Raw genomic sequence first — 18,471 nt, forward strand, 5'->3', positions numbered from 1 at the left:
ACTAAAGATTGGGGGGCAGAATGCATAAAATGGGGTTCAATTTGCAATTTCTTAAAAGATGGAGGTGTATGTGTAAAGTGATATGGGCTAGGTTTTGAAAAACCTAGCCAATTACCTCATCCGTCGCCTCTCTCCATTTCGCCGACCCGTCCGGCGAATGCTGCCTGGCCGACCTCCTCCGTCCGCTTGCCGCCGCCGCCGCGTGGAGTGACGCCATCAGTACTCTATCCACGGGTGGTGTTCTCTGTTCCACCCGTTTCCTCCATCCCGATAGTCAATCTGGCCTTCCCCTTTTGGCTTTCCTCCCTCCACTCCGGGAATCCGATCAATTTGAAGCAATTTTCACGGGTATGTTTGTTCATTCCACAATTCGAACACCATAGTTTGGTCTTGTCTGGCTTGGTGGCTCCGCGGCGGCTGTTGGTGGCTGTGAACGGTTGTCCGGGGCGGTTCGGTGCTGGCTGTGTCGGTTGTGTCTGGGGATGTGTCTGAAAACGGGTTTGTCGAGCTCCAAATCCGAATCCCACCCCATTGGACGATGTGGTTGTGTCGGGATTCACCGACGGCATGATTTTGAGCCGGACGGCTTCTCGCTTGATCCAGCCGTAGGCAACGTCCACTGGGGGAGTTAGACTCTCCTTGAGGATGTCTCGCCTTGTTCCTTCGAATTGGGAGTTCAATCCCGCCATGAACTTGTACAATCTCTTCTGATTAGTGATTTCTTGATACTCACATATTCCTTTGTCACAGCAGGTAATGGTTTTGGTTTGGCATCGATCAATCTCGATCCACACCCCGTGTAGCGTTCTCCAGTATGTCTCCAGATCCATGTCCCCTTGGACAATTCGGTTGACCTTGTCCTCCAGATCATATATCAGGTATGAGTCCGACGTACTCTGGTACGTTATGGCCAAGCTATCCCAAATCGCCTTCGCACTTTGATGGTGAGCGAAATCTGCCACGATTTCAATCTCCATGTTGTCAACGATCCACGAGAAGACCACTAAGTCGGTCTCCTCCCACTCCAGATACTCTTTATCTGTAGGTTTCGGGGGTTCCGGTACCCCGATGATATGCCGCAGTGCTCTTCGGCTTCCGATGGCTACCCGCATCAGTCGGGCACATAGTGCATAATTTCTCCCATTTAATTTGAATGCAACTGTTACATTCTTGCTCGCTCTCAATTTGAGATCGCCAGTCTTGACGTCTTCTTCTTCTGCCATTTCAGGTTTCGATTCGTCCGTCACCGCCTTCTGGTCGGGAAAGGTATTCGGGCAATGATGAGGTTATATTCTGAGCCCTTGAATTTTCGGCTCTGATACCATGTTGAAGGGAGAAAATGTATTCATTATTGTATTTACAGTAGGGAATGATACATGCCTTAATAGACAGAGGGGATTTTTACATATGGTAAGATACTAACATGATTTGCCCTAGCTGTAATTTGGGAGGAATCACTGTAATTGATCTCGTAATCTTTGCATTAATTCCGAGATTATTTGCATATCTTCACACAGTTCGAAATCTAAATCGAAATTATAAGCTCATCTTGATAAGACATGTATTTGAATAATTATGAGACAATTATTTGCCTTCATTTAAATGATTTTCTTGATTTTTTTTTCTACCTATACAGCTGCCAACATCACTTTTCTCCCATTGTCTTTAGAAAGTAAAATTTCAAGCAAATTAGTGATTACAAATATCAGACAGACAATTTTTTTCAAGTTAGTCCAAAACCAAAACTCGGGGTATTAAATGCTAAAGAAGCATCAAATAGTGATTATACCTTTAATTACATTACACAAATTAATTGTTCAGTATTTAGAGAAAGCTATAGAGAATTCTTAAATAGAAACAATCTTAGCTAAATAATCAAAACATGTCAACATGAGACATCGAGTTTATTATTGGTTTGTAAATCCAAGAAAATGATAAAAGGAAATCATATCGGCCAAAAGGCCATTTTGTCCGCCTCATTACCAACGCAAAAAGACAACAGTCTTTTGAAAATTTAAAAGAAAATCGAACTGTGACAACACCAAAAAATCCAAATTGTAGCGATGAACCCATAATATATTGAAGAAATAAATGAGATATCACACAAAAAAGCAAGCTCAGTAGCATTTGTAGAAGATGAAAAGGACATAGTTGGAAATCCAAATGGATCGAAAATTTGACCGTTGTGTTTGTATATGCGTAATATAGAAATTCTACATGAAACAAAATTAAACATAAATAAAAATTATACCTCAAATAATATGAAGTACTATGTACTTATTTTGAACCAAAACAAAGTTTTAGTAACCATTTTTAAATAATTGTTATATTTTAGTAACCATTTATGAAATTAACCCTAAATTCTTCATTGAATGTCTTGGCGATACTTCGATACGACTCTATTATTGAGCAATTGAGATGGTCTTGCATTATTTTCGAAACCCTGCATTAGAAAAAAAAATAGTGTTATAACAGATTAACAAAATTAATTACTTTCAAGAAAAAAATATATAACCTTGCCCACAAAATAACAATTTATGATTGTGTCACAATATCTGAATTAATTTATAAGTATTACTTACATCATGTACGACATCCCTCATTTTTGCAATTTGCTCCTTCGATGCTGTTCTCACCTGCAAAACAAATGACTCGGTTTTAATAGATTATACACATGATGTGTGTAAGATGTGTTGGCAGATGAAACAAAATTAATTATAACAATCATATATCGATGTAAAAAGAAAGCTGAAACCACTGTATAAGTCTTATGATTTACTCCTATCACCAATTGATTATTTGATGGAATCCTATGAACTTCTACTATGGTACCAGAGATCAGGTTGTCAATTGGGGCCTAAAGTTAACTAACTCATGAGTATATTTGGAATGAAACTGATAAGTAACTAACCAAGTAGTATATATATGAGTTTTAAATTTGGATTTGTTCGATAGAGAGTTTGTCCGACCTAATTAGATAAAAGCCCAACCCATTCAAAGTGAAGTGTTGGCAAATGAAACAAAAATAACTATAAGAATATTCCACACAAGTATAAAGAGAGAAATAAAACTACTATATGTTTTAATTATTAGTCACTCCTTCTATTGCTTGGTTTAAGATGGAGCCTTTAGGACTTCTCTCAAGATTCAAGTTCATCCAACATTTATTTCATTTTCTATTTGTTTAATTCATAGTAGAGTCTAGGAAATTGGGGACCAACCAATAATTATAAAACTGACCTTATCGAGCAGTATCCATTGAACCCCTTCTGTGCATGGAGGAGCTGAAAGAGAACCCAAATATGTATAATAGTTTTTGCTTTCAAATTTGATGTCCCATGGATTAACAACACCCAAATCAATTTTTTCTCCACCTTTTGTAAAATTACTAATATTTGCCAAAATCTACATATGATAAAACTTGCTTTTGTTAGTATGTCAACTTCTTGTACTTTTTTCATAAGATGAACATATTGGTGGAACAACACAAATCCAAAATCCAAACCATAGAGACAAGCTGCAGTTCGATTGCATGCGAGTCGTAACTTAAAAGAAAAAGCTAATGTCATTGGAAAATGGCGATTCAACCCTTACCACTAACCTTGTCAAGAAAAGGATCTGAACGTCCTAAATCATATAAAATGGCAATTACAGCAAATTTCCCTTGGGAGCTCTTATGGACCATATGAATTTCCAAGTTGGACCTACAATGAAGGTATAATATTGCAATGTGATACATCTAACATAATCGATGTAATAGAAATACGAACCCTCGGCCACTAATTGTATGTTCGGAGGGCATGTGCCAGTGACATTGTAGTAGATTGTAAGTATTGCCTGTGAGGTTCATGCCCATAACGTCTCCATTCCATTCAACCTTAACATAGAGATATCAAATAAACCACATTTAAGATTTTTGTCGACTCACAACCTTAAACACACAATGTGAACTGAACATCGTCGTACCATGATGTCATGTCCCCTATTCCTCAATACAGCATGAGCCGGTTTATAGTTTCCTTTCAATGTCCCTATTTCAGACGAAACCGAAACTTTTTCCCCGATTATATTGATTGGGGATTGGGACTTCCCATTTGAACATAACTTCCATTCTGTTTTGAGACTTCCCCAGTTTTCTGGTCCCTTGGGAGAATTCTTCAAATACGTAAATTCATGTTCATCATCTGTAATTACAATATATTGATTTATTAGTGAGTTTTGAAATAAAGATATACTATGGTACTCACAATATTTATTTCGTTACAGATTGGATTTTTATCCCTGAAATTTGCTGGAAATGAAATACTCTATTAACAATATTTGTAAAAGAAAAGACATAGGAAAAGTGGTGATATTTTATAATCTAATACTACCATTATCATTTTTCATCAATATTTTTCGAATATATCGCTTATCATGGCAATTTATTGACTTTAGATTACACCATGATGTTGTAGTTTAAATTTGGTCTAGATAATCCATTCAATTTAGTTTAATGAGGATCAATATCATATGCGTGGTAATTATATTTTATCGAATTTGATAACTTACCAACTTCACCATTTCGATCATCAGCATTGATTGCCATGAGAAGGGAAAAACTAACGAAACACACAATGACACGATAAACGGAGCTGCTCCTGCGGCCACTCATGGTGGTTTCCGATGACGAACTCGGCCGTGAATCGGTGTTCTTCACTACCTCCGCCTTATGCTCAATAAGTGATCCCAAATATAACTGAAACTAACTAAGCATAAATCGACAATTGGAAAAACGATGAGAGATTTGAACTCTTGGGGAAAATGATTCTCAAATCCTAATATTTATATATGGGTCATGTAAAGATTATGAATATTAGCATGTGTCATAATTAGAAGAAAATTTACTATCCAAAAAGAAAATAAATTTACAAGTGGATTTCTTATTCAATTCTTCCGTCTGTAACTGTACGCATGGTAAAAAGATTTCACTGTAATTTCTGTAAACAGATTAAAAGGAAAATATTATAACAATCAATCTATTTGTTTTAAGTTTTTATTTTGTATATGACATGAGTTCCATTCTCCATCATTAAAATTAATATTATCCTCAAGACTATTTTCGGATATAATATATTATTTTATTAAAATTCCAATCTACTAGATAAATAAATATTGTGTTGATCTTGAACACAAATAGAAACGTAAATTTAAGAAAGAAAATTTGACCTTACTTTTTTGTGCCATGTGAAAAATAAATAATACAATTAATATACTTATAAAAGCATGTGAGTATGTATCTACTATTTTTTTAGAATTGAAAAGAGTATTAAGTATTAATAACATAAAATGTAATTATGGAAATAAAAAAAAGAAAGATATTATGATATAGAAACATCATATAAAAAAACTCATTTTCATTAAAATGGATTTGCTACAGAATCTTGATCTTGTATTCGCATGTCTTTATAGTGGCATATAATATATTTATCGCAGTTAATGCGAGAATATCATTTGAGACTTTCATTCATATATATCTGCTTTTCCAATTAAGAGAAAAAAAAATATAAGTTCTTTTCTTTAGCGTAGTAGTTTCAATTTATTTATTTTTGTTAAACACTAATTAACTTCTCTACATGTCTCATAAAAGTACGCACTCCCCATTTTAAATTATCCGAACATAAATATAAATGTACGAGCTCCCGCAAAAATTAGAAATATATGATATTTTTTCTATCTAGATTCATTGGATCACACATATATGGATGAGATGAGATGAGATGAGATGATATCTAGTTTGGTTAAAGCATCTATGAAGGAAATGTATTTCTTTCTCACATTAGAAGATACCGTATCTTAGTTTATGTTTCTTGATTTTCCAATATGTTGGTTTCCTCTCTCATTTTTCTTTAATTTTATTTTATCAGGCTTTTGACATCTTAAACTAAATTCAATAACAGCCTATTGAAAAAAGAGAGATTTTAACTGAGATAACAACACAAAGAGAGAGAAAAAAGAGACACTAATAAATTCATAGACTTCAACTGCTGGCTCATTCATGATAACAATCACTTGGACTTCAAGTGTTCAAGTCAGTGTAATTATTCGTCATACTCAGGAATCGAAAATTCTGGTCCTCTCACTGTGTGGAAAGATAACAACTAACATGTGTCAAATTACTACTAAAACCACATGTTAGTGTAATAGTGAAACATAACATTCTCCGAGACCGGTAAGAATCCACAAATCCCATTCCCTTATGTACACTTATTATAAGGCTTCATTTATCTCTCTTATTAACGTTTTCAACTGTTTTTCCGGCTCTTTTTTCACTGTTGTACCAAGGCGTTTGCCCTCGGAAAAATCCTCTGCCCGGGGGCCAGGATGGCGAGGGGGTCGTATGCCATTTTCCTTCTCAAGAAAACCTCCCATTTATCCCCAAAATGAGCCATCCACTCTTGTGTAGTGGTGTAATGAGGCAAATACTGTTTGATCCCGAGTTTCGACTCACCAACAAACTTTACAATCCGTCTGTTTCGCGCTAAAAGGGCATCCAGACCGTCCCTCCCTACAGAAGACGACATGGCTGAGCTCAGGAACGCGACCAAGTAGAAGACATCCTCGTCCGGAGTCACCAAGGATGTCCCATTTTTCCACCTATTCCAAAACAAGATATGCATCAATTTTGGAAACATTTCCATATATAGAAAAAAATGGTGTGGAATTGGATTAGTACCTTGACTTGTTGACAGGGTAGATCAAAACTGGGCCATTGCTTGTATCCTTGACAATGTTGTGGAAAACTTCCTCAGCAAAGCCATGAATGCTGCTTCTCGGCACAAGAAGATTAAGCCACGGATGGGGCACGTCCCACAGGTCGTTCTCTCGGAGTTTCATCTCCGACACGTGGACTCTGTCGAGGAAATCCACGTAGGATACCTCAGACAGGAACAGCGTGGAACGAATGTAGCTTAACTCTGTCAGAAGACTGTCCACTTCCTACATCATAAGCAACAAAAATGAGCTCGCCCATAAAGGACTAATTAGGGGATCAAATTATCGATGAATCTCACCCGTTCAATCTCTCCAACGTCTTCTACGTTGAAATATTTGGCCAGTTCCAAGCAGAACAGGATCCTTCCTTCAGAAGTAAACTGTTCTGCTTGGACCGGATCCATCGGGTTGAAGGATGATCTCCAGTTGTTTAGCAGCCCGGTTCTGTTTATAACGACGAATCCTTCTAAATAGTCGAAGGCGTCTCGTGAATGAGATATGAGACGCTCTTGATCGTTGGTGAATGTGGTGAAATCAGAGTATAATGCTCTGATCCATTTAACCTGCGAGGATTAGAGGAGTGCTATATTTAATTAAGTGGTTCGTACAGTTTCCTTTTATAGTAACTTAGATTTTGTTCATCACCTTTGTCGGAGCTGGCTCCAGAGCAATTCTGGCCTCAGTGATGATCCCAAACTGCCCCAGTCCGCCCAGAGCTGCATTGAAGAGATCGGCGTTCTGCTCGTCCGAGCAGGTCGCCACATCTCCCCTACCTGTATGGGGCAGTTTGGCAGGAAAGATAAATAAACAAAACATGATAAGAACACACATTATTTTAAATTTTAAGATAGATCAACCTGTCACGATTTGTAGTCGGTAGACATTGTTGATCTGAGGGCCGTGGCGGAAGGCCTGGCCGCTGATGCCGGCGTTGGAGAGAGTGCCGCCGACGGTGAGGTGAAGGTAGTCCGTCCAAGATTTGGGAGTGAGGCCTCTTTTGAGGCTCTCATGCAAGATGTTTATCCATAGCTCCCCGGCCGACACGTCCACGTAGGGGTGTTTTTCCCTAGCGTGGAACGTCATGGCGGGGGATTTGTACGACTCCATGTCGATGACCACGCCATCGGGGGCCAGCGCCTGGCCCTCGAGGGAGTGGCCGTGGCCGCGGGCGGCCACGGTGAGGTGGGAAGTGAGGCCTAGGTTGAATACATGCTTGATGATTTGGGCAATGTTGGAGGTGGATTTTGGGTATAGAACTGCTGTGGGCATGAGATGGAATCTATTGCCGAAGTCTTTGGATGCATGCTGGATGTTTTCGAAGCTTAGGTTCCCATCAAAACGCATCGTTTCGAGCGATAACCGCGACGAGGGTGGCGGTTGTGGGGTTGAGGTGGCGGTGTGGTCTCTACTGATTGTGATGCTAAGCAAGAAAACTAGTGCTATTTTGAAAACTATAGGTTTTAGCCTAAATAGTTTGTTAGATTGTGAGATGTACATATCTCTTAGTATAAGCAAGATTTTCAAGGAGAGATAAAGTCTCTCTCTGTGTGTGTGTGATGTATTGATGTTAATAGAGAGTGGTGAAGAGAAGAATGAAGGGTTCACATGAAAATATAAAGGGGAGGTGTGTAATGTAGCACGCAAGAAAATATTAATATTCCTATGCATCACATCCCACTTCAGTCAGTCTTTTCATACTATTATATAGATTTTGTATTATACTTTCTCCGTCCCAAAGAATAATATGACTCAACTTAGTTGAGCCGGAGGGAGTCCCAACAAAGTTGATGCATAACTTTTGGGCACGTAGATAGTGGAATAAATTAAGAATGTTTGGATGTTTTATTTTTTGTTAAGGAAATGACTCAACTTAATTGGAACATCCCAAAGAATAATATGACTCAACTTAGTTGAGACGGAGGGAGTATTATATTATAAATATGAAAAACAACAATCGTGCAAAAAAAATCAATAACTATAAAAAGCATAAATATTTTATACATGAAACTAAAACCAATGCATAAATTAAAATATTACAACGCAATAGCTATATACGCAGACAAATAGCATGGAAAACAAATTCAAGCTATTTAACTCAAACGATTCAAACTCAAAGTTCAATAAAAAATATTCTCTACTCCAAATATCTTAAACTCAAATGAAGTTGACAAAATTCAATTATTTTATCACAAAATCATATATATATTTAACAATACAAACTGTGTTTTTTCATATATACAATTTCTCAACACAACGAATTGTAAACAAAAAATAAGAACTAAAGAGAAAAGAATAATAAGTAGCGAAAACTTATCTTACGCATTAATACGCTACAAAATAGACTAAGTTATTGAGATTCTTTTTAGAAAATTAAGTTATGAATTTAATTTTGCCGACGCAAATTACATGCCTCTATTAGTGCAGCACTTAATATAATCAATGCAATTCTATTTTGAAATAATAAAAAGGGTCTTGGCACGCTTTTTAAAGTATAAGTACTCCGCACTTTTGTGAGTATTTATAATATAATAATGTTATATAAGTAACATTTTCTAAGTCTGTCTTCTTCCTGAGCAGCATGACTGTCATGGTTTTTTATTTTGCTATGTAACTTTTTAATTTCAGCCCCTCTATTCATTCAACTTTTAGTAATTTGATCTTCAAAAGCAATCACTTAGTAAGGGCTTAAGACAATTTTAAAATTTAAAAAAAACAGTAGTAGAAAAAATAAAAAAAATATCCTTTTTGGTTAAGGGCTTAAGCCCTACCCTCTCCTTTTGTGTGTCCGCCCCTGCTCTCAGCTATCATGGTAGTAAGCATACACCAACCACCAACATATTATATATTCATGATCAACCCCTTTTTTTGGCAAATAATTCAACGAGGGTAGATTATATATTGGTGTGAGTTGGATATTAGGGTTTGGTATGGGGGCCGGGGCTAATTGGTATTGGTGATTATGATCCATCAATTTTGGTGTTGTTTTTTAGTGTTAATTGTGGGTGGTATTTTGTAGCAAAGGATTGTCTGCGGCGTCGAAGTCTGTGGATTTCTTGCTGCTGGTTTTATTTTTTGCCAATAGCATGATCAAAGTTATTTCAGTATTTGGTAGTTTGTGTTTGGAGTGTGCATAATTTGGGGAGGCCCCTACCCCTACCTGTGGTGCACAAGCTCGGTTTTTTCTTGGTTGTCATATTTGTTCTTTTCCTCTTAAAAAATTACTTTTTCGAGCTCATAAGATTACAATTTATGAGCACACCATGAAGTTTTTTTAACTCTCTTATGCTTGATATTCTTTTTGTCCCGCATCCATAAATTGGTGATTTAATTAGACTTATTTATAAATAAGCGGATAACTCATTTTACTTTATAAGACCTTCTAAGTTGTTCAGTGTCCATTTTGAGTTTGAGAATGTAAAAGATAGTATTAATTTCACTCTTGGCTTCGTTTCATATTTGAAAAACCTACCTGCGTCAACAACCTTTCAAAATTTATATCACATGTGTATATAGAATAGCACCACCTCAATCTTTGTGAAAAGAAGGGTTATGAAAAGGATATACTACTCCATATAGGCAAACTTTAAAGTTTTCAACAAATAAATTAGACTTTAAGGTTCAGCATGGTCGGACATGTGACAATTTGGCTATGAAACTTTTAGTCCTAATGCCTAGCTAGATCATCTTTATACATCACTATTAACAGAATATTATCCAAGTTTTACTTAAATTATGTAAAATCAACCATATGAAAATTTCAACTCATTTTTCAAAATTTAATTATTTCACGTACTTGTGGGAATTGTGCTTGTGAGTTGTGAGAGATGGAGTACTAATTTTCTTTATGTGGCCTGATAATGGTTCTTGAGTCTCATTTGAACTAAAAAGCCTTTGTGTTTGTTTGAATACCTTGCTCCAGAGAGAACAAGTCTTAATTTTGAGGGTGTGATTTAAATCACATTTGCACGATTTTCCCCCTAAATATTAAGTGTTTATAGTAATCGACCTAAAATGAGGATTTCCAAATACTCTTTCTGAGCATCTCCAATGGGAGAGTTAAATGGAGAGGTAAACAAATATAACTATCATATTTACCTTTATTTCATAAAAAATAATTCTCCAAGGGAAAGGTATTTGAGAAGGTATTATCTTTTTCTCATTTTGAAGAGGTATCTTTACCTCTCCATTACCTCTCCATCAATGGAGAGGTAAAATCTATAACTACTATATTTATCTTCTTTTCGTTAAAAATCATTCTCCAAGGAAAGATGTATTTAAGAAGGTATTATACTTTTTCCCATTTTGAAGAGGTAACTTTACCTATCCATCAATGGAGAAGTAAAATCAATAACTACCATATTTACCTTTTTTCATTAAAAATCATTCTCCAAGGGGAAATGTATTTGAGAATGTATTACACTTTATGTTTTTTAATGCATTTTGTATGATTATTTTATTTAAAAGAATTAATTTACCTTTCTATATACATTTTTTTTCCTTTGGAATATGTTACTTTTTAGAATGGTATATTTCACTTTTTAAGAAGGTAAATATATGATATACCTTTTTCTATATACCTTCCCTCTTTGGAGATGCTTTAAGACCATCACTATCTTCATATTTGAAACAGCTCTACATGGGTATCTATCTCGCAAGCCTTAATTGGAGTACGGTAAAGAAAGTTGTGACGTTTTTCGAAAACTTCACCGACGCAAAGTGAGCGGGCCACTGCATTCACATTCGCTAGCAAGTACCAGCGAAGTTATAATGCTCCTAGCGGGCCGCTGAGTTGGTCCAACCAACCATCAGTCTGCTGACTTGACCCAACATCCCTAATGTGATTTTTTGAACATTGTACTGATAATAGAAATTACTCTATTATCTCTAACCATCCCGAAATGAAAAAAAAAATGATCCAATTAACAAGGAACAGACAGATTAAAATATTTATTATTTGATTGTAGTTATGTAAGCTTATATTTAAACCCTAAAAAATTCACATTGAAAAAATTATGTTACATTTAGAATTGCACTAATAGTTATTCAATTATTTTTCTTTTATTGCTCTCTTTTTATCCGCTGTACAATAAAATTCGTATCATTTTAAAAGTGGTTATTTTTAAAGAATGGATAGAGTAAAAAACGATGAGATTTTATTTATTTGCGGCCTCCTAAGGTCACTTCAATTTAACGGACAACGACGTGCTATAAAACTACACTTTTTAAGTTTTTATTTTATGTATGACAATCCCTTTTGATTTTGTTTTTGATTTTATCAAAATTAAATGTGACGAAATACAGCATGTTTCCACATTTGTTTAATCCACTTGGTTTATTGGACTTTTGTATTTTTGAGGTTCAGCCCTCCCTTTAATGTTGTGCTAAAACACCTAGCATCTTCCTTAATTAAATCTAATTCAAAGAACCCTTCTAATTCTATGTTTTAATTTTACAACTTTTATTCATGAAAGTGCACGCCTTAAAATACACGGTATCTCCTATCCTCAAATTATTGGAATACGTCGCATGACGTCAACAAAGATCTCCCAACAATACAACTCATTATCTCAATGAGAAATCGAATTATCGAAACGATACAGACTTTAATCTATAAAGTATAAACAATAGAGTAAGAAAAGAAAATATTTATGCAAACCAAGTTAAAAATATGAAACCAATATCATAGCATATATGTAGAACCACAGAATACTTATATATTTAATCCATTTTCTTTCTCTCAATATATATGATATTTCTATATATTACTCCCCACTTATCACATGACCCCCTATGTGTCGACACGATTCTTGTAGAAGAAAAAATATTTAAATAAAATATAAGACACTAGAAATCGTGGCTCCCTTGGTGATCGACAAGTTGGTTGAAAAAAAGCATAATCGCCTCTACTTTACACATCAAAATGATTCATACAAGAGTGCCTAGCTACAGAGATCAGAAAAAGGTGAAGTAAAATCTTCCTAAGTTGGAATTGATAGCATAACTGTTTGTGATATGATATGATGTGCCTACTTTTTTTTTCTTTTTTAATTTGCATATATAATATATCTAAGTAAAATAGTTGAAATACAGCAGAAGATAAGTCTGTATATACATATTGTTTCCTGCAGTTAGACAATATCCGAACATCATGCGCGCATATATGTAGTTGGAATCAAAGGGTGAATTTGTCGTCATATATACTAGTATTTGAAATAAGAAATTATTCAAATATGAGTTAATATTTAAAAAATGAATAAAATTCTTTATCATATAGTATTAATTTAATCCTGATATTAGAGATATTAGATTTTCATCCACATTGAGTTCTGTTAATCTATATAATACACTCTGTTTTTTTTTTTTGGAAGTGAACAAGGATAATTTCTATTGATTAAAACGAAGAAAAAGCTGGAAAGAGGCACCATGAATCCAAACTTTTAAGAAAATATAAGAATTAATTGTCATTTTTCTTTGAGAAATTTTAATCATTAAATGTTTATAATCTACCCCAGTGTTGAGAGAATTAAAAGTTATAATTAAGATTTGTGTAGTGAAGTGCACTTGACTTTTAGATTATTCTATGAGGTAAAATTGATGAGAGGATCGGAGTACAATAATTGACCAAAGATACCCAAGTAAGTGGTCGACAAGTCATATTTAAGTTATTAATTGAACAATTTGATTCCGAGATAAATAAATTTGAAAATACACTAGTAAATTAGGCCATGGTTCAAGTATAATGATATCGATGAGCATAAATTAAAATAAGACTCCGTAAAGTGAGTTTGTCTGGCAATAATAATACAAGGGTAGGTAGTGGTACTACGATGTTTCATTATTGTAGTAATTCTATAGACCGATATTATTATTATTATTATTATTAAAAGTAGTCTTATCTATCTTGGAGTTGTGATATAAAAAAATAATCTAAAATGTGTGATCTTATTATATTTTAATTATTTATAATACTGATTTAGTTTAGACCAATGTATTTTGGTTTATGTTATGTTGTGTCAGTTAAGTACTCTCTTAAGCTTGGATCACGACCAAAAGCAACTTGATTAATAAAATGTGTACATGCGTGTGAATTGTAATTCTAGAAATGTTATTGCTCCAACTCTTTCGTGGTTAGTGGAATATTTTCAATTCACAATCCTTTTACTTACAATGAAAAGAGTAATCAACCATAATAAAATTGAAATTCTTTTACATTGAATAAAGTAACTAAGTAAGATACGGTCATAAATACTTAGAAATTTCATATACCATAAAATTGGGTTTTACGAAAAAATAAATATTTATCATTGTTTATATAAAATCAAAATAAAGATTACCAATCCTATCCTAAATGAGGGGCATCCTAGGTGCAGTACATTTATTAGATAGAATTATATTTTTAGTTCCTAGATATTGCATTAATATTATTTGCGATCATTATTATTTAAAAATATCACCAAACATGTTTGGCTATGGATGACTTTTGCATATTTTGGGCCAAAATACCTCAAGGCTATAAGGGTTATTTATGTCTTTTTATAAGAGAGATAATCGGTTAATTCATTTCCCTTTAAGTAAGTACCTTGACGAGCAATTATTTGTCACATAGGTTGATGACTTCTTTTGTGGGAATACAGTAGAAATGAATGAACCAAGTGTAGCTAAAGTAGCGGTTCTCTCTCAGGAAAAAGATATAAATAAAGAGATCTTATAGTTTCTTGCTAGCTTGATTTACTTAATTTTTGTTCCAAGAGTGCTAGAGTTTCGTAGTACTCCCTACATCCCATAGAAATAGATTCTTTAGGATTGACACAAGTTTTAGTGCGTAACTCGTAAAATAAGAGAGAATGAGAAAAAGTAGCTGAAATTGTGTATAGTGAATGGTTGAGTCCATAAATGATAAAGTAAAAGAGAAGAAAAAAAGAGGTTGTTATAAATGGATATGGACTATTTCTATGGGACCGACGAAAATGAAATATGACATATTTCTATGGGACGAAGGGAGTATTTATTTATTGTATTAGATAGAATAAGTTTCAACTAGCTAGGTTTATATATTTATAATAATCATTTGATAAAATTTTTAAAGAACCATTTATTATGATAACAATTTTAAATTAGTTTTATGTGCATCGAACATTACATGACCACATTAATAACGAAATACATAAAAATGTAAATGGAAGAAATATTGGTTAGCAATATCTAGCTGTTAAGAGGCAAAAGCATGTATATGTGGTTGTCACTGCATCAAATCCTTTTCAAATTTTGGAAACCATCTAATCAATCTCAATCTTAAGCAAAGACCCATTTTAGGAAAAGAGAAGCCAATTCTGAAACGCTAAATTTATCTTAAAATTGTAGAATAACAAACAAAGTTCCTTTATTGATTGCAATAAATGGGAGTTATGTCAAATTGAGGTGGTTTTGTCATTCCTTAATCTCAATATGTTTCTAGTTTAGGGGAATTGATTTGATTGCACATCACAATTTCTTGTGCCACTTCCCGTTGTTGGAAATATAGTAACGTTCCCTAATTCTTGTACATAGATTTAATTGGTGAAGTAACTATGTTAATAATTAAAAGGTATGACATGAATCAAAATAAAACAAATAGTTAAGATATGTGTGTTATTCATTAATGGTTAGCATAATTGCGATATAGAAAATTTAAAATTATCATATATAAGTATTATTGTACAAATAGAAGATCAAAATATAACTAATATTAAGTGCATAACTAGATGACAAATCTTAGTCATTAGATAAAAATGATCTATTTCACTATATGGGAGTTTTAGTTCACAATATGAATTTAAAAACAAGAAGTGAATCAAAATACCTTTATAGTGAAGTACCTCGTCAAGGATTTAGTTCACTGTAATGGCGTTTTGGTTCACTCCTTCGTGTAATGAACTAAATCGCTCTTATAGTGAACTAAATTCGTGTTCTCTAGTTATGCATTTATGTAGTGATTTCCCTAGATTACTACTTGTACCGTACATATAAAAAATTAGGCAAACTATATACATGAGCAGGGATGTATTCATTTTCTTTTTGTATCTTTTGTTCTATTGTTCTTTTTAATCTCAGCCCCACGATTTTGTCATCCGACGGTTAGATTGATGTCACGTGTCATTTAATAATGCAGATTTTTAGTTGAATAATGCACACCGACTAATAATGCACCATTATAGTGTAATAATGCAGATTTTCAGTTGAATAATGCACACCGACTAATAATGCACCATTATAGTGTAATAATGCAGATCATCAAAACCATCCAATTCAAGGATCCAAGGGTTGTGATTAAAAAGAAGCTTGGATTGAAAAGCTGCGAAGGACTTTAACGTACCTACATGAGCATTCACAACTCATGCCTCTCACCACACTATTATTCCCCTCATTTTCTACACCTCATCACTACTCCTACAGTAGGGCGGACATGCACAAACCGAACTGGCCCGGCGGTTAACCGCCGGTTCGGGCCCGCCGTTTCCTGAACCGGAACCGGAACCAGAACCGGCGGTTTGAACAGCAGGCGGTTTCGCGGTTCAGGCGGGGCAGGTTCAGGGTCGGGGATTTCTTGAACCGTGAACCGGCGGTTCAACCGATTTTTTTTTAAAAAAAATATTTATAAAAATTGATTTTTATATTTAAAAATAATTTTTACAAATAAATGAATACAAGAAATTCATAATAGCCCATATATATTTGATGGGCTTGCGAATTTATGAAACCATTCTTGGTTGTTTCTCTTTTATAGAGACATCCTTGAATGTTTTATATTTCAATTTCGATGTGGGACAAAATCATTCTTGGTTGTTTCTCTTTTATAGAGACATCCTTGAATGTTTTATCTTTCACTTTCGATGTGGGACAAAATCATTCTAAGTTGTTTCTCTTTTATAGAGACATCCTTGAATGTTTTATGTTTCACTTTCGATGTGGGACAAAATCATTTTTGGTTGTTTCTCTTTTATAGAGAAATCCTTCAATGTTTTATGTTTCACTTTCAATGTGGGACAAAATCATTCTAGGTTGTTTCTCTTTTATAGGGACATCCTTGAATGTTTTATGTTTCACTTTCGGTGTGGGACAAAATCATTCTTGGTTGTTTCTCTTTTATAGAGACATCCTTGTTTGTTTTATGTTTCACTTTCGATGTGAGACAAAATATGTTGAAGTATTTTCTTTTATAACTACATGTTTAGAGCATTCATTCATCTTTTTCCAGTGTGAGATACAAAACTTTCTTTTGTCTTCTACTTTTCTTCATGTTTTGTATGATATATATAAACAAAATTATTATTCAAATATATTCTTGATTGATAAAAATAAATAATTATTGAGAAATATGATTTGTATATAGAAAATATTTATTTGTACAATAAATATTATTTCTCAATAATTCTTTATTTGAATAATTCTTTATTTTCTATATACAAATCATATTTCTCAATAATTCTTTATTTTTATCAATCAAGAATATATTTGAATAATAATTTTGTTTATATATATCATACAAAACCTGAAGAAAAGTAAAAGATAAATGAAAGTTTTGTTTCCCACATTGGAAAAAGATGAATGAATGCTCTAAACATGTAGTTATAAAAGAAAATACTTCAACATATTTTGTCCCACATCGAAAGTGAAATATAAAACATTCAAGGATGTCTCTATAAAAGAGAAACATCCAAGAATGATTTTGTCCCACATCGAAAGTGTAACATAAAACATTCAAGGATGTCTCTATAAAAGAGAAACAATTTTGTCCCACATCAAAAGTGAAACATAAAACATTCAAGGATATCTTTATAAAAGAGAAACAACCAAGAATGGTTTCATAAATTCTCAAGCCCATCAAATATATATGGGCTATTATGAATTTCTTGTATCCATTTATTTGTAAAAGTTGTTTTTAAATATAAAATCAATTTTTATAAATAAAATATTTTTTTTATATTTCGGTTGAACCGCCGAACCGGCCCGGAACCGACGGTTCTGGCCAAAAATCGGCGGTTTTGAACCGGCTGGTGAACCGGCGGTTTTTTGAACCGGGACCCTTGGCGGGCCGGTTCCGGTTCATGCTTATGATGAACCGTGAACCACCGGTTCATGAATCGGAACCGGCGGTTTGGAACCGTTGTACATGCCTAGGGCCCCTCCCGCCATGCCCCTCCGCACGCCTCTCACATTAATTTACATTATTCACTAATTTAATTATAAAATTGATCTATATACATAAATATGTATCATCAAATCCATTTATTAGTTACGAAGAAAATTAAAATACCAAATCATTAAAAATTCTAAAAATTTAAATTTAAAAATTCTAAATGTGATTTTATAGAATAGGTGAGTCTATGCTAGAAAACGATAGTCCGACCAAACTTCTTCGATCAGGTGACATATGTGAACATTTTTTTAAAAATTGTTTGCGGAGGGTTTTCCCATCCGAACGCGAATATAATTTTTTTAGGAAGATAATTTTTGTAAGAGATTGTTGACGAAATGAATGAAAATTGAGATTTAAAGATTTTGAATTTTTTTTAAGAAGTCAAAAATTCGCCCCCTATTCCCACCCCACCGCTTGAAAACCACCCCCACCCCGTCACGTCTCCACCATCGCGAAGCGTCCGTGCCAGTGTGGGCGATACTCGCAATGCCCCTCACCCGCGCCAGTGTGCCAGTGTGGGCGATACTCGCAATGCCCCTCAC

The 18,471-nt window shown here is 34.3% G+C and overlaps 2 protein-coding genes across 2 annotated transcripts; both read right to left on the reverse strand.

Annotated features, from left to right (window-relative positions):
• Positions 1-2,365: 2,365 nt before the first annotated feature.
• Positions 2,366-4,654, reverse strand: LOC121749247 (alpha carbonic anhydrase 4-like). The gene is made up of 6 exons (XM_042143834.1): positions 4,552-4,654; positions 3,967-4,184; positions 3,771-3,877; positions 3,602-3,704; positions 2,583-2,636; positions 2,366-2,443 (listed from the first exon to the last, which is right to left on the reverse strand). The coding sequence occupies exons 1-6, from the start codon at positions 4,652-4,654 to the stop codon at positions 2,366-2,368; spliced, it is 663 nt and encodes a 220-aa protein (XP_041999768.1).
• A 1,474-nt stretch (positions 4,655-6,128) lies between these two features.
• On the reverse strand, positions 6,129-8,397 carry LOC121747090 (cytokinin dehydrogenase 6-like). Its single transcript, XM_042141074.1, has 5 exons — positions 7,611-8,397; positions 7,399-7,526; positions 7,053-7,316; positions 6,716-6,978; positions 6,129-6,636 (listed from the first exon to the last, which is right to left on the reverse strand). Exons 1-5 carry the CDS (start codon positions 8,248-8,250, stop codon positions 6,309-6,311), a joined length of 1,623 nt encoding a protein of 540 aa, XP_041997008.1. The 5' UTR covers positions 8,251-8,397; the 3' UTR covers positions 6,129-6,308.
• Positions 8,398-18,471: the final 10,074 nt, after the last annotated feature.

This window comes from Salvia splendens, chromosome 9 (genome assembly GCF_004379255.2).
Source record: "Salvia splendens isolate huo1 chromosome 9, SspV2, whole genome shotgun sequence".
NCBI lineage: Eukaryota > Viridiplantae > Streptophyta > Magnoliopsida > Lamiales > Lamiaceae > Salvia > Salvia splendens.

What these genes read in the sequence shown, in the direction of transcription:
- LOC121749247 (XM_042143834.1), bottom strand. Translation starts at nt 4,654, where the DNA reads ATGAGTGGCCGCAGGAGCAGCTCCGTTTATCGTGTCATTGTGTGTTTC. An exon ending in TGATCGAAATGGTGAAGTTG is followed by an intron (nt 4,185 to 4,551) that starts GTAAGTTATCAA and finishes TTGTAATTACAG; the next exon opens with ATGATGAACATGAATTTACG. An exon ending in TGAGGGATGTCGTACATGAT is followed by an intron (nt 2,444 to 2,582) that starts GTAAGTAATACT and finishes TTTCTAATGCAG; the next exon opens with GGTTTCGAAAATAATGCAAG.
- LOC121747090 (XM_042141074.1), bottom strand. Translation starts at nt 8,250, where the DNA reads ATGTACATCTCACAATCTAACAAACTATTTAGGCTAAAACCTATAGTT. An exon ending in CCGACTACAAATCGTGACAG is followed by an intron (nt 7,527 to 7,610) that starts GTTGATCTATCT and finishes TGCCCCATACAG; the next exon opens with GTAGGGGAGATGTGGCGACC. An exon ending in TACCCTGTCAACAAGTCAAG is followed by an intron (nt 6,637 to 6,715) that starts GTACTAATCCAA and finishes GTTTTGGAATAG; the next exon opens with GTGGAAAAATGGGACATCCT.